At 38.2% G+C, this 15,035-nt stretch overlaps 2 protein-coding genes across 2 annotated transcripts in view; one reads left to right on the forward strand and one right to left on the reverse strand.

Moving 5' to 3' along the window:
- The window catches only part of LOC150089514 (N(G),N(G)-dimethylarginine dimethylaminohydrolase 1-like), a 113,594-nt gene extending 109,347 nt beyond the window's left edge, over positions 1-4,247 (reverse strand). Inside the window, exon 1 of the mRNA XM_090368632.1 lies at positions 3,978-4,247. Within this exon, the coding sequence (XP_090224758.1) occupies positions 3,978-4,247 (270 nt within the window). The remainder of the gene's footprint in view (positions 1-3,977) is intronic.
- A 53-nt stretch (positions 4,248-4,300) lies between these two features.
- The window catches only part of Pfdn6 (prefoldin 6), a 36,965-nt gene continuing 26,230 nt past the window's right edge, over positions 4,301-15,035 (forward strand). The window contains exon 1 of the mRNA XM_090368633.1: positions 4,301-4,451. Coding sequence (XP_090224759.1) covers positions 4,382-4,451 — 70 coding nt within the window. The 5' untranslated portion in view covers positions 4,301-4,381. The remainder of the gene's footprint in view (positions 4,452-15,035) is intronic.

The raw sequence follows: 15,035 nt of genomic DNA on the forward strand, positions 1-15,035 counted from the left end.
AGTCCCCTAGGGCCCATTCTTGTTTTCTATATTTATCAATGATATTGATGAAGGTATATCAGGCTTAATGTTCAAGTTTGCAGATGATACAAAGGTTGGCAGGATTGTTAATGACAGTATGCTACTGCAGGATCTAGAAAAGTTGAGCAGATGGGCCGAGAAGTCACAACTGAAGTTTAACATTGAGAAATGGAAAGTACTGCATATGGGTAGAAGTAACCCCAGAGAAACATACCAACTATGTGGTACTACACTCAGGGTGGTAGAGAATGAAAAAGACCTGGAGCAATTGTGCAGTCAGATATGAAGTTTTCTGAGCAGTGCATGGGGTCTTGTCAATGATATAACAAAGTATCGAATAACAACGGTGCCATTTTTATATGATATGGAATAGTGTAACATATATCCCAAACTAGATAGCGTAAGGTTTAACGTAAAACTAGACAGTGAAACATGTAGCACTGTATTAGAAATCTGTTAGCTTAGTATTATCAATTAATCAGTAAAATTTATTAATCTTATTAAATTGTATTTAAATGGAATCAAGACCCGGACTAGAGCAGCAAAGCCAGAGTGCTGTGGCTCGGGGAAGAACCGAAGGGGGCAATTCTCCAATGCATCACAGTCTAAAAAAATGCATGAAATATGAAATAGTTATTGATGGTGACTATTATCAGGGAGATGGGGAATATATTATGCAAAAAGGGTAGTAGTAGTAGTGGCATGTGATGCAAGAAAGCAAATGTATGAGCTTATGCAGCATCAGCCAAAAAAAAAAAAAAAATCACACCATTCCCTCCAAATGCCTGTCCAGTTCCTCCTTAAATTTATTCAACCTATCAACTTCCACAACGACAGATGGAAGTTTGTTCCAGCAATTAACCACCCGCTGGCTAAAGGCAAATTTCCACACATCTATTCTACATATGTCCTTTCTTAATTTGAATTTATGCCCCCTTGGGTTCGTAATCTGAACAAGTGGAAGGATCCCATCAGAATTCAGTGTGCTGAACCCATTCAAGGCCTTATACACCTCAATCAGATCACCGCACAGGTGCCTAGTCTCCAGCCACTGCAATTTGCAGAACTTAAGCCTCTCTTGATAAGAGGATCCCTTCATTCCCCTCACCAATCTTGTTGCCCTTCTCTGTACACGCTCAAGTAAATCTACATCCTTCCTAAAATGAGGCCTCCAGACCTGTACGCAGTACTCAAGGCGTGGCCTGACCATTGCCTTATACAGAGGGATAATCACCTCCATTTCCCTGCTAGCAAAATTCCTATATATCATTGACAAAACCCCATGACCTGCCCTGGCAGCCTGTCTGCATTGCTCAGAAAACTTCATATCTGCCTGCACAATTACTCCCAGGTCTTTTTCATTTTCTACCACCTTAAGTGTAGTACCACACAGTTGGTACATTTCTCTGGGGTTACTTCTACCCATATGCAGTACTTTGCATTTGTCAAGGTTAAACTTCAGTTGCCACTTCTTAGACCATCTGCCCAAATTATCTAGATCCTGCTGCAGTAGCACACTGCCATTACTGTCATTAACAACCCTGCCAACCTTTATATCATCTGCAAACTTCGACACTAAGCCTGATATACCTTCATCAATATCATTGATAAATATACAAAACAACAGTGGACCCAACACCGAACCCTGTGGGACTCCACTAATAACATTAGTCCAAGAAGAGCAGCACCCATTGATTACCACCCTCTGTCTTCTCGCACTTAACCATCATTTTATCCATTGTAGCAACTTACTCTTAATACCATTCTGCTCCAATTCGTGGAATAGGACAAAGGTATGTCTGCCAGAGGCAAAAGTTGATAAGGTTATAGAGCAGATATCTTTTAAGAGGACAAAAGGTGATATTGTTTAACATGTTGGCACTAATAACCTTAAGAGTAACAGATCTGCAGATTTAATTAACAAGTACAGGCCAATGTTGAAAAAAGTCCCAAGCTAGGGTTTGATTTGAAAGTGTCTCCAATTCTGTCTAGACACGATAGGAGGGAGTATATGATGAGAGCCTTGTCAATCAATTCGGCCCTGGAGAGATTGTGCAAGGCTCATGGGGTAGAAATTTTTTCAGCATGGTGTGTGCTTGCTAACAGGAGAGTGCTTCTACAGGGATGGGATACACTTAAATAGAAAGGGTGCAAGAATATTTTCTGATGATACTGAGGCAGTGTTAGGTGGGTCGGAAAACTTCTAGCTTGGGGGAATTCACAGGTTAAAAGATTAACAGTAGCCACAGGCAGAGGCGAAAGTGAGTCTTGCACCACTGCTTGTATTGTAATGAGCAGCAGCAGCCTAGAGAGCAAGTTGCTGGGGATTTCAAGAACTGGGAGTCATCATGGAACAAATAAATACATGGGCTGTGTTAGGGTAACAGAGTAAGAACAGGTGCATGTATACTTGCATGTACACCAATGTGAGAAGTATAGTAAATAAATTTGATGAATTTGAACTGCTGATCAAGACATCAAAGGCAGATATTGTTGGGATATCAGAGACATGGTGTCACACAGATATAAGCAGTGCAGAATTGGAATTTGGGGAGTACAATGTATACAGAAAGGATAGACAGGGTAGGAAGGGAGGAAAGGTTATGATGTTAGTTTAGAAACACAAAATCTAAGGAAGTGCATCCAGTTGACATTGGTGGACAGTGCAATGTTGAGCCAGTTTGGTGTGACATAAATACTGGGAAAGGGAAAATGAAAGTAGGTGTGGGTTATAGGCCTAATGAATCTGATGAGTATAATAAGCAATTGTGAAGAGAAATAGAATGGGCCAGTAAATCAGAATGTCTTTTAATGGGGGATTTTAACTTTTCAGATATTGACTGGAACTTGTGGGTTGGTCATTAGCATTAGCATTAGCATTAGCATTAGCATTAGTAGAGGCATTTGATGCAAGAAAGCAAGCTTATGCAGCATCAGCCAAAAAAAAAAAAAAAAAAAAAACCCACTTCCACTTCACCCCTCTGTTCGTTCAAAATACCTGTCCAGCTGAGCCTTAAACTTATTTAGGCTATCAACTTCCACGACAAGGGATGGAAGTCTGTTCCACCCACCAACCACCCGCTGGCTAAAGGCAAATTTCCGCACATCTATCCTACATCTGTCTTTCCTCAATTTGAATTTATGCCCTCTCAGGTGATTTTTCTGAGCTAGAGGAAGAATCCCATCAGCATTGAGCATGCTCAAACCATTCAAGGCTTTGTACACCTCTATCAGATCACCCCGCTGGTACCTAGTTTCCAGACACTGTAATTTGCAAAACTTAAGCCTTTCTTCGTAAGAGAACCCCTTTGTCCCATTCACCAATCTAGTTGCCCTTCTCTGTACTCGTTCCAGCATTTATGCTGACGAGGCTACTAGAGACGGTCGTTTTCAAAGCCGCTAAGTGGATTTTTCTTATTTATTGATTTGAAATTATTGTTTTTCTAAAACTTTTGATTTAAATTTAGTAGTATAACATTATTTTGTGATTTTCTGATTAATTTGGTGTATTTATTCTTTACTCGGCCTTGTAATTGCATAAAAGTATCGGTAAAGGTTTCCACGTGTTTCAACTCCGCTAACCGTTCGTAATTTTCCCGCCTTTGTGATACGATATACCGTACTAGATAGCGTCATTCGCACGCTAGCAAGATTTTTGTGGATTTATTGGAGGATTGTTTTCTACAGCAAGATGTTAGAAGCAGTAAAATCAAAACAATAATATTTAGTCTAATTTTAGCATGAATTTCAATACAAACATAACAAAAAAAAGTCAATATGACAAATCTCCAAAGTAAATAAATCGACATCTTTATATTGAATACTGTATAACAACTAAAAAACATATGCAATTTACAAGTCAACTTTATTTTTTTCTTTAATTCTTTGAATACTAATTTTAGTTTAATCTAAAACTATGTTGAATTAGCAATTGCTGAGTAGCAAATAGCCCCCACCTCATTTTGACGGATGGCACTCCCAGGCTTACAAATAAGCGCAATTCCATTACACACCACGGCTATGTCCTCAACAAAAACACAATTCGGCAAATTTTCATCTGATGGCAGCTCGATAACATCAATGTGAAGATCTCGAAGCAGGCGGCAGTATTCTTCATGTTGTCTTCTCGCTTCTTCGAGATTAAATTTTTCCGTTCCTGCAAAATCTTTTTTAATGCTGCTTGGTATTCTGCAAACTATCGCATGGCTGATTTGGAAGGGAGCCATTGTAAAATTTAAACAGTTGTTCCGCAAAAAAGCGAGATCTCACCACGCGTGCCTGATCTGTACTCTATATTTTATTGGCTCATCATTGCGCACGAGTCGTTTGTACGTCCGCAATTAAAATTTCTAAATGAAAGATGGCCGGAGTGGAAGCACTGCAGAAACGACTTGCTCAAGAAATAGAGAAATATAAGGCTGTCCAGAAAGGTATACTACATGTTTTACAATACTGAATTGCGCAATATATATGAATAATGAATTTGTGATATAAAGATGTTATAAAATTATTTGATTCTAGTTTGTTGGCAGCTCCTTTAGTTTGATTTTTTTCCAATGAATAGGTCGACAATAAGCTAAAGCCCCTTTGCAGCCTGGTGCTAAATCCACAAAGTAGAAAGTTTGTCCAGTTAAATTCTAATTCTTCTCGAACTACATGGATAAAATTTCGCATTTTCGGTATTTACTTATCAACTCTCGTTGAAGTACAGTATATCGTAATTGAACCATATCGTTTTTTTTTTTTTTTTTGTCGAATTAGTATTGAAAATTACTATAAAAGAAAATGTAAAATGAAATTTTAATTTTACCATTTTTTATTAAATTTTAATTTTATCATTTTTAATTAAATTTTAAATTAAATAAAACCTTTTAAACTACATATTCAACCATGTGTTAAAATTAATTTTAAAGGTTTAAACCAAGGCAGTCTTACATTTTAATGTGTGAATCAGTTAAACCCTTTTCAATAGATGGTCCCATTATAATTCTAAATCTGGAATCATAACAGGGAAAATTTCATCTCGATTCCTTTTCACCCTATCAGAGCTTTACAGACTTCAATCAGATCCCTCTAAGGTGCCTGGTTGTGAAGATCATATTCAAAGTCTTTAATCTTGTGGGTGCCCTTTTGCAGATTTCACCAAGCAGGTTGCCCATCTTTGGACTCTTTCAAGAAGTTTGACATCTAATTATAAGTTACTTTATGGTATAATCCCCAAGTGTGAGACCTTGTTTTTGCTTTTTTAAAACATAGCTCCAGTTTTTTTGACTAACTTTGAAGGATTGCTCCTTCATGCTATCATTAATTACTTTCCAAATCTTAGCAGCATCTGCAAATTTTGATATTATGCTCTGTCTCTTCATCAATGGCATTTTAAAGATCAATCAGAAACAACAGTGGTCACAGAACTGATACTTGGGGGTGGAGGGAATCCACTTTTAACATAAGGCCAATCTGAAAAGTAATCATTAATCACAACCCACCGCTTCCTACCCTGTAGCCATCCTACAATCCATCTTCGGATCTTACTCATGATTCCAACATGTTCCAGCTTATAGAGCAATGTTTTCCAAACTTTCAATTTTCAACCTTTATTTACAACTTTTTTGAATGATTTTTTGATTTTGAAAAAAATTTGATTTTTTTCAACATTCCGAAAATTTTGGCACATTGAATGGGTTCTCCCAAATTTATCTGGCAGCGAACGTGTTAAACCCATTACCTTTAACAACTGCAATTCATCTTCCAGCTAAGGACTTCATGATCATTTCCTCTTACAGGTGCCTCCGTAGCCAGGTGGGAAGGAGCAGCAGTGCATAGCACACGCTTCTTGATTAGACCAGGGTTCGAGCCCGTCGCCACCAAATACGGAGGATGCGGAAAGGTCAGGGTATGACCACCGCATATCCCGGAGTAATATGGCCTTAGTTGCTAATGCTCCTAAAAACCAAAATAAACAAACAAACAAACAAACAAACTTCCTCTTAATGGTTCTAAGATGGTTTTAATTTCCTCTTAAAAGTACATGAACCATGTACTACGATCCCAGTGATGTTGTCGGGTAATGATAATCAGGTCAGTGCCAGCCACAAGCGTGTTCAACATGTTGCGTCAAATAAGGCCCCATGCTCAAATGGTCTAAATAATATCATCCTCTTCTTTTCCCCATTTTTATCAATGAGCCGCATCATCAGCCATTTTTAGTCCGCTCCAGGATGAAGGTGCAACAGCTATCCATTTACTGCCCACAAACTCTTGAATTTCATCTGTCCATCTATGTTGTCTTCCAGGTTTTCTTTTAGCTCCTCTTGGGTACCATTCTGTTATTTTCTTAGTCCATCTGTCATCATGTCTTTGAGCTGTGTGTCCTGCCCAAGTCCATTTCAGTTCTCTAGTTTTGATAATAATGTCCTTGGCTTTAGTTTGCTGTCTAAGCCATGTGTTTCTCTTCTTAACCAACAGTCTGATTTCTCGTATAATTCATTCCATTCTTCGCTGTGTAGTTTCAGCTTCTCTTACATTCTTTTGGTGAGTGCCCAAGTTTCGCTTCCATGAGTCATTATGGGGAGTATACATCGGTTCATTGTTTTGTTTCAGACAAATTGGGATATTGCTCCTCAGTATGTGACTATATTTCCTGAGTGCTATCCATCAGAAATTTATTCTTCTCTTGACTTCCAGCCATTTATCATTATTACAGCTAATAACTTGTCCCAGATAAGTATATGAATCCACCTTTCAATTTTTGCTCCTTCAATGATTATATTCCATCCTATGGCATACTTGTTCATCATTACTTTTGTTTTAACCATATTCATCTTTAGTCCAAAATCCTTACTATGTATAACTGATTAAGGTTTTCCTCTAATTCTTCAGAATCATGGCTTATGACCACAATGTCATCTGCAAATCGTAAATGGTTTAAGTACGCATCATTCACATTGACTCCATTCTGTGGCCAGTCCAATTTTTTTAAAGCTTCTTCAAGGGCAGCAGTAAACAACTTTGGAAATATTGTCTCCTTTTCAAACTACTGTCTCAATTTTAAATTTGCTACTGTCTTTGTCTAGTCTAATAAAGGAAGTATCGTTCTCATATATTTTCTTCAAAATCATAATGGGATGTCTATGCCCTGTATTTCCATCGCCTTATGCTGTATGGAGTCAAAAGCCTTTTCATAATCCACAAATGCTATAATGGCATTTATATTCATTTTCCATTAGCTGTGATATTATGAAGGTTATCCATAGTTGAGAATCCTGTCCTAAAACCAACTTGCTCATTCGGTTGATTCTCATACAAGTATTCTTTCTAATCTGTTACTAATGACCCTTGTGAACAACTTATAGATGTGGGACAACAAGCTAATTGTTCTATAATTTCTAAATTCTGGAAATTATAGAACAATTAGCTTGATGTTACAAGATACAGGATATTCCTTTCTTATGGAGCAAAATTATGATTGCATTATTTTCGTCATGCCTTTCCTAATGTATTTTGTGCAGTCTTGCCAGTTTCTATGTCATGTCTCTTGCTCCTAATTTTAACAACTCTACAGTAACTTCATCTTTACCTGGGGCTTTTTGATTCCTCATTTTCTTCTATGCATGTTCTACCTCATCAGGAAGGATATAATAATATATCTTTCCTGAGTAATCATGGCATGTGATGCAAGAAAGCAAGCATATGAGCTTATGTAGCATCAGCCAAAAAAAAAAAAAAATTCACACAACCATTCCCTATAAATGTTTGTCCAGTTCCTCCTTAAATTTATTTAACCTACCAACTTCCACAACGACAGATGGAAGTTTGTTCCAGCAATTAACCACCCACTGGCTAAAGGCAAATTTCCGCACATCTATACTACAGCTTTCTTTCCTCAATTTGAATTTATGCCCCCTTAGGCTTGTAATCTGAACAAGTGAAAGAATCCCATCAGAATTCAGCGTGCTCAACCCATTCAAGGCCTTATACACCTCAGTCAGATCACCTCGCAGGTGCCTAGTCTCCAGCCACTTCTTAAGAGGCTTAAGTTCTGCAATTGGCAGAACTTAAGCCTCTCTTGTTAAGAGAATCCCCTCACCAATCTTGTTGCCCTTCTCTGTACACACTCAAGCAAATCTATATCCTTCCTAAAATGAGGCCTCCAGACCTGTGTGCAGTACTCAAGGCGTGGCCTGATCCCTCTGTATAAGGCCATTGCCTTATACAGAGGGACAATCACCTCCTTTTCCCTGCTAGCAAAATTCCTGTATATCATTGACAAAACCCCATGACCTGCTCTTGCAGCCTGTCTGCATTGTTCAGAAAACTTCATATCTGACTGCACAATTAATCCCAGGTCTTTTTCATTTTCTACCACCCTAAGTGTAGTACCACACAGTTGGTACGTTTCTCTGGGGTTACTTCTACCCATATGCAGTACTTTGCATCTGTCAATGTTAAACTTCAGTTGCCACTTCTCAGCCCATCTTCCCAAATTTTTTATATCCTGTTGCAGTAGCACACTGCCATTACTGTCATTGCTAACCCTGCTAACCTTTGTATCATCTGCAAACTTCACCACTAAGCCTGATATACCTTCATCAATATCATTGATAAATATGCAAAACAACAGTGGACCCATCACCGAACCCTGTGGGATTCCACTAATAACATTAGTCCACGAAGAGCAGCGCCCATTGATTACCACCCACTGTCTTCTCCCACTCAATATCGGGTATATGTTGCTAATTTGTGATCCATCTTCCGCACTGCTGGCGTCATTCTCTCACTCCTTGTACATTTCTCTCTAGTAGTCCTGCTATTTGAATTATGCCTTCTCTGTTTATAAGTATACCATCACTATTCTTCATATTCAGTATCAGTTGTCTTTTTGTATTACTGCTCATGACTGCTCATTTAAGTCCTTTGTTTTCCCTTAATGCTTGTTCTGCTTTTCTTGTGTTAAATCTTTATGTCCTCTCTGAGTCTCTTTCTAATGACTTTGCATAACTCAGTATACTCAATTTTTCCTTGTCATTGTTTATCTTGCTCTTTGTTTGTCATCTTCGGCTCATCATAAGTGTTTCTTGACTAATTTTTTCTTCTTCGTATTTCTTTTTACCTATAGGTTTCTTGGGCTTTATCACTTTCAGAAAATTGTATTACTCGTCAATATCTTGGTCCTGAAAAGTCTGCAGAAGCTCAAACTTGTTCCCAAGTTCCAGAACCTACTGCTTTTTCTCATCTTCTGTTATCTGAAAGACCTTCATATTATATACTCTAGTCAGTTTTTTTTTTTTCCTTTCTTTTCTTATATCTATATTAAGTGTGCATCTTAACATTCTGTGATCACTTCCAACATTTACCTTGTTCAGTGTGGTAATACTGTATATATCTGCAATTCACAATATATCTTCTGTTAGTGAGTATGAAGTCAATTTCATTAGTTGTTAATCCATTTGTGCTCTTCCATGTCTACTTTCTGTTCACCTTTTTTTGAAAAAAATATTCATTACTGACATTCCTTGAGATTCTGCAAATTCCACAAATCTTTCATTACTTTCACGAATTCCAAAATTTCCTATAGTTCCCCTTTCTGTACAGTTTTGTCTTTTTCCAACCTTTGAAGCATTGAAGTCCCCCATAATGATGGTGTAGTGAGTTTTCTGTTCATCTAGGTCTCTCGATTTCGGTGTACATTTCTTCAAGCTCTTCGTCATCATGGCTCGATGTTCGTGCATATATTATTATAACCTCTAGTTTGTACCTCTTAGAAATCAGAAGTAGAGCTTATACTTTATTCTCAGCGTGTACGTTTCGTTTGATATCAAACATAGGATGTTATTTAGACACGATAGGAGGGAGTATATGATGAGGCCTCCGTAGCCGAGTGGGCAGGAGCGGGAGTGCAGTAGCACACGCTCTTTGAGTAGACCGGGGTTCAAGCCCCTGACTGCTGAATACGGTCGATCTGCCAACCCGCACTGGACCAGCGTGGCAGATTATGGTCCATTTCCCTCAGCATGAATTGTTGAGGAGGCTTCCACCCTGCAGTGGGTTGATAATGGCTGCACTTTACTTTTTTTTTATATGATGAGAGCCTCATCGATCAATTTGGCCCTGGAAAGATTGCGCAAGGCTCGAGGGATAGAATTTTTTTCAGCCTAGTCTGTACTTGTTAACAGGAGAGACTGCTTCTACAGGGATGGGACACACTTAAATAGAAAGGGTGCAAGAATGTTTGCTGATGCTATCAAGGCAGTGTTAGGTGGGGCGAAAAACTGCTAGCTTGGGAGGATACAAAGACTAATAGATTAACAGTAGCCACTGGCAGAGGTGAAAGTGATTCTTTCACTGCTTCTATTGGAATGAGCAGAAGTCTGAAAAACAAGATGCAGGATATTTCAGAGACTGCTGGGAGTCATTGAAGTACAAGTAAACACATGGGTTGTGTTAGGGTAGCTAAGAATAGAAACAGGTGCATGTGTACTTGCATGTACACCAATGCTAGGAGTTTGGTAAATAAATTTGATGAATTTGAGGTATTGCTCAAAGCATCAAAGGTGGATATTGTTGGGATATCAGAGACGGGGTGTCACACAGATATAAGGAAAGCAGAACTCTAATTTGGGGAGTACAAAATCTACAGAAAGGATAGGAAGGGAGGAGGGGTTATGCTATTAGTTAAGAAACACATAAAATCCAAGGAAGTGAAGCCAGTCGACATCGCTGGACAGTGCAGTGTCAAGTGAGTTTGGTGTGACATAAGCATTGGGAGATCAAAATTGAGAGTAGGAGTGTGCTATAGGCCTAATGACTCTGATGAGTATAATAAGAAACTGTACAGGGAAATAGAGTGGGCCAGTAAATCAGAGAGTCTTATAATGGGGGATTTTAATTTCCCAGGTATTGACTGGAATTTGTGGATTGGTCACTCACACAGCCGAGTGGTCAGGAGTGGGAGTGCAGTAGCACACGCTCTTTGAGTAGACCGGGGTTCAAGCCCCTGACTGCTGAATACGGTCGATCTGCCAACCTGCACTGGACCAGCGTGACAGATTATGGTCCATTTCCCTCAGCACGAATTGTTGAGGAGTCTTCCATCCTGCAGTGGGTTGATAATGGCTGCACTTTACCTTTTTTTTTTACACTAGCAAGGCTTTTGTGGATTTATTGGATGATTGTTTTCTACATTAGCATGTTCGGGAGGCAACTAGAGGGAGTAATACTCTTGATTTGATTATCAGTAGTGATTCCTCATGCATTAAGAATCTGCAGATAAAGGAACCACTAGGTGGCAGTGATCACAGTGTGCTGAAGTGGAATTTACTCAAAGAGGTAACTAACATCAGGGGTAATGGGAAGGGTTATTGCTTTTGTAAAGGCAACTACGATGGTCTGAGACAGTATTTAAATTCTATACAGTGGGATCAACTGAAGATGTTACCAACAGCAAATTCAAAATGGGAAGCATTCAAAGAACTTATCTTGGAAGCTACTAGGCTTTACATACCAACTAAGAAATATTGTTCAAGGTTTAGGCCTAAGCGGATGTCAGATGAACTAATGAGACATATGACAGAGAAGAAAAATGCATGGGATACATATAAATTTACACGTGACACAGAAGCCTATGATAGATACAAGTTGATCTGTAACCAAGTTACAAAGGAGGTTAGGTAGGCAAAGGCAGATTATGAGAAATCTTTGACAAGGGATGCAAAGAAAAACAGCAAGGGGTTCTTTACTTATGTAAACTCTAGAAGGAAGGGGATGAATCAGATTGGTCCACTTGATATCGATGGGTCAACTGTTGATGATCCTGCTCAGATAGCTAACAAACTAAATGAATATTTTGCATCGACATTCACACATGAGGAGTTATTCAGGGAGGGGAATGCCAGAGGTGTATTCAACTCTGGCAGTAAGCTAGATAATCTTGTAATAACTGAGAGTAAAGTAGAGGAGAAATTGTTGAAAATAAACACAAGAAAGGCACATGGGGTGGATGGGATCTATCCAGTTATATTAAAGGAGGCAGCAAAGGAAGAAAGCAAACCCTTAGCCATAATTATGAGAGCTTCCTTGGACTCAGGGGAGGTACCCACAGACTGGAGATGTGCAAATGTCACCCCAATTCACAAAGGAGGATCAAAGGCCGACACAAGTAATTATAGACCTGTGAGTTTAACTTCTGTTCCAGGAAAATTAATGCAGGCACTGGTTAAAGAAGCACTGCAGAATCATCTAGACAAAACTTCAGTTATAGCTCGGACACAGCATGGTTTTGTTAAGGGGAAGTCTTGCCTGACCAATTTGATTGGATACTATGATGCAGTCACAAAAGAACTGGATGCAGGGAGTAACTTTGATATTATATACCTGGATCTTAGAAAGGCTTTTGATACTACTGCACATGGAAGACTGCTGCACAAATTGGAGCAGTGTGGCATTGGAGGCAAATTGCTGCTATGGATAAAGGGGTGGTTGAGAGGGAGAAGCCAGAGAGTGGTAATCAATGGACACTGCTCATCGTGGACTAATGTTATTAGTGGAGTCTCTCAGGGTTCAGTGTTGGGTCCATTATTGTTTTCTGTATTTATAAATGATATTGATCTGTAACCAAGCTTAATGTCCAAGTTTGCAAACGATACAATGGTTGGCAGGGTTGTCAAGGAAACTACTGACACTATGCTGCTGCAACAGGATCTGGAAAGGTTGAGCAGATGGGCTGAGAGGTGGCAAATGAAGTTTAACATTGACAAATGTAAAGTACTGCCTATGGGAAACAGCAACCCCAGAGCAACATATCAACTCTTTGGTACGGTGATTATTCCCTTGTATAAGGCTATGGTTAGGCCACGCCTTGAGTACTGTATACAGGTCTGGAGGCCTCATTTCAAAAAGATGTAGAGCTGCTGGAACGAGTACAGAGAAGTGCAACAAGATTAGTGAATGGAACAAAGGGGTACTCTTACAAAGAAAGGCTTAAGTTTTGCAAATTACAGTGTCTGGAGACTAGGCACCAGCGAGGTGATCTGATAGAGTTGTATAAAGCCCTAAATGGTTTGAGCATGCTCATTGCTGATGGGATTCTTCCTCTTGCTCAGAATAATCACCTGAGAGGGCATAAATTTAAATTGAGGAAAGACAGATGTAGGATAGACATGCGGAAATTTGCCTTTAGCCAGCGGGTAGTTGGTTTGTGGAACAGACTTCCATCCCTTGTCGAGGAAGTTGATAGCCTAAATAAATTTAAGGCTCAGCTGGACAGATATTTCGAACGAACGGAGGGGTGAAGTGGAATTTTTTTTTTTTTTTTTGCTGATGCTTCATAAGCTTGCTTTCTTGCATCATATGCCTCTACTAATGCTAATGTAATATTTGCACAGAATACCAGAGCCTGCAAGTAATTCTTCAACAGGGCTCCACTAATTATGGGGCTGTCCCTAAATCGGGTAATGATAATGGTCCTGTTATTTTTGCTAATATGTTGGTGCAAATAATAATCTTTCTTTTAAAAATTTTATTGCCCAAGGATTAATCTCACCTCCCCCACTCTTGTTTCAATCTCTAAGGGACAGATCGAAATAACCCATAATAAAGAGACATTCACACTTAATCGCTCATTTCATCTGTATGTGGTGGTTTTCTTCACAACCTTCTATATCGGGGGTGGCCAACTTAATTTGTGATGTGATCCACTTTTTTACTTCAAAATGTACTGCGAACTACCATCTCAAGAATTTCATTGCACATGGTTAAAAAAGTTAATCAACACATATTGAAAAATGTTGTTTATAAATTTTTAAATTTCAGAATTCTTATTTTAAATTCATACGTATTTTTAATTTATGTGATATTTGTGTCTTCGTGTCATCTGCCAAACTTTCAAAATCGGGGATATACTGTAATAAGGCCAACCTTAAAGAATCTTCTGTATGCAAGTCCGTAAGAGTAAAGTAATTCTTCGTCTTTGTTAGTTACAAATACGAAAAGGCCAATTCACATAGATATGTGGAAGCAAAACAGGAATTTAAAAGTTCACTGCCTTTTTTTTACATTTGGGTACTTTTCTCGACAAACATATTTCTAAAAGTCTTTTTCTAATGATCTGGCTTTTAGAAAGATATCGTTTCGAAATATAATAATTTCATTTTCAAGTAATATTTTGTCCATGTGAAAAATCTCAGCAATTTTTTTTTTCTGCAATTTACATTAAATGGACATTAACCCAACATTAAATGGATAGGAAATATATTAAACAATGTCTTTAATTGCCTTAAAATCACTGAATCTGGTTTCAAAATCATCCACAGCTTTCTCAATTTCAGAAACATATTTCTCACTATTAAATCCAAAAACAGGATATTTTGCAAATCATTTTGCATATTTGTAAAATGATCGAATTTTTTTTTTCTTTGAGATTCTTAGCCATTGCCAAAAATTGATATTTATATGCAGAAATACTATGAATCACGTCACCCACATTTTTATTTTTCCCTTGTAATTCCAAATTCAGATCACTCAATTTACTGGTAAAATTTGCCAAAAAAGCCAAATCACACAACCACTCCGTATCTTGTAGCTGCTGATAATCATCTCTCCTTCGATCAACAAATTTTTTAATTTCATTCATCAAATTTTGAAATCTCTTTAGAAACTGACTCTGACTCAACCACCTCGCATCTGTGTGTAATATCAGGTCTGGTTTGTTTTCATTAAGTTGCATTTTGAAAAGTCTCCTTTGAAGAGATTGTCCTCTGATGGAATTCACAATTTTAAAGGCTATGTCCAATAATACTTTTAGTATTTAATCTTTTGCTGGTTAACACTTGTTGGTGGATAATACAGTGGTATCTCAAAAAATCTGCAAATTCATCATCCTTTTGGCACGATGCGATGAATCCGTTAAAATGCCCTGTCATTGCTTTAGCTCCATCTGTTGTTATTGATACGAGCTTAAATAGTGGTAATTTAATTTTTTCATTAAAATTTTTGAATGCGTTTAAATATATCAAGACCTC

This window comes from Mastigoproctus giganteus, chromosome 2, assembly GCF_048544385.1.
Source record: "Mastigoproctus giganteus isolate SK-2022 chromosome 2, ASM4854438v1, whole genome shotgun sequence".
Taxonomy (NCBI): domain Eukaryota; kingdom Metazoa; phylum Arthropoda; class Arachnida; order Uropygi; family Thelyphonidae; genus Mastigoproctus; species Mastigoproctus giganteus.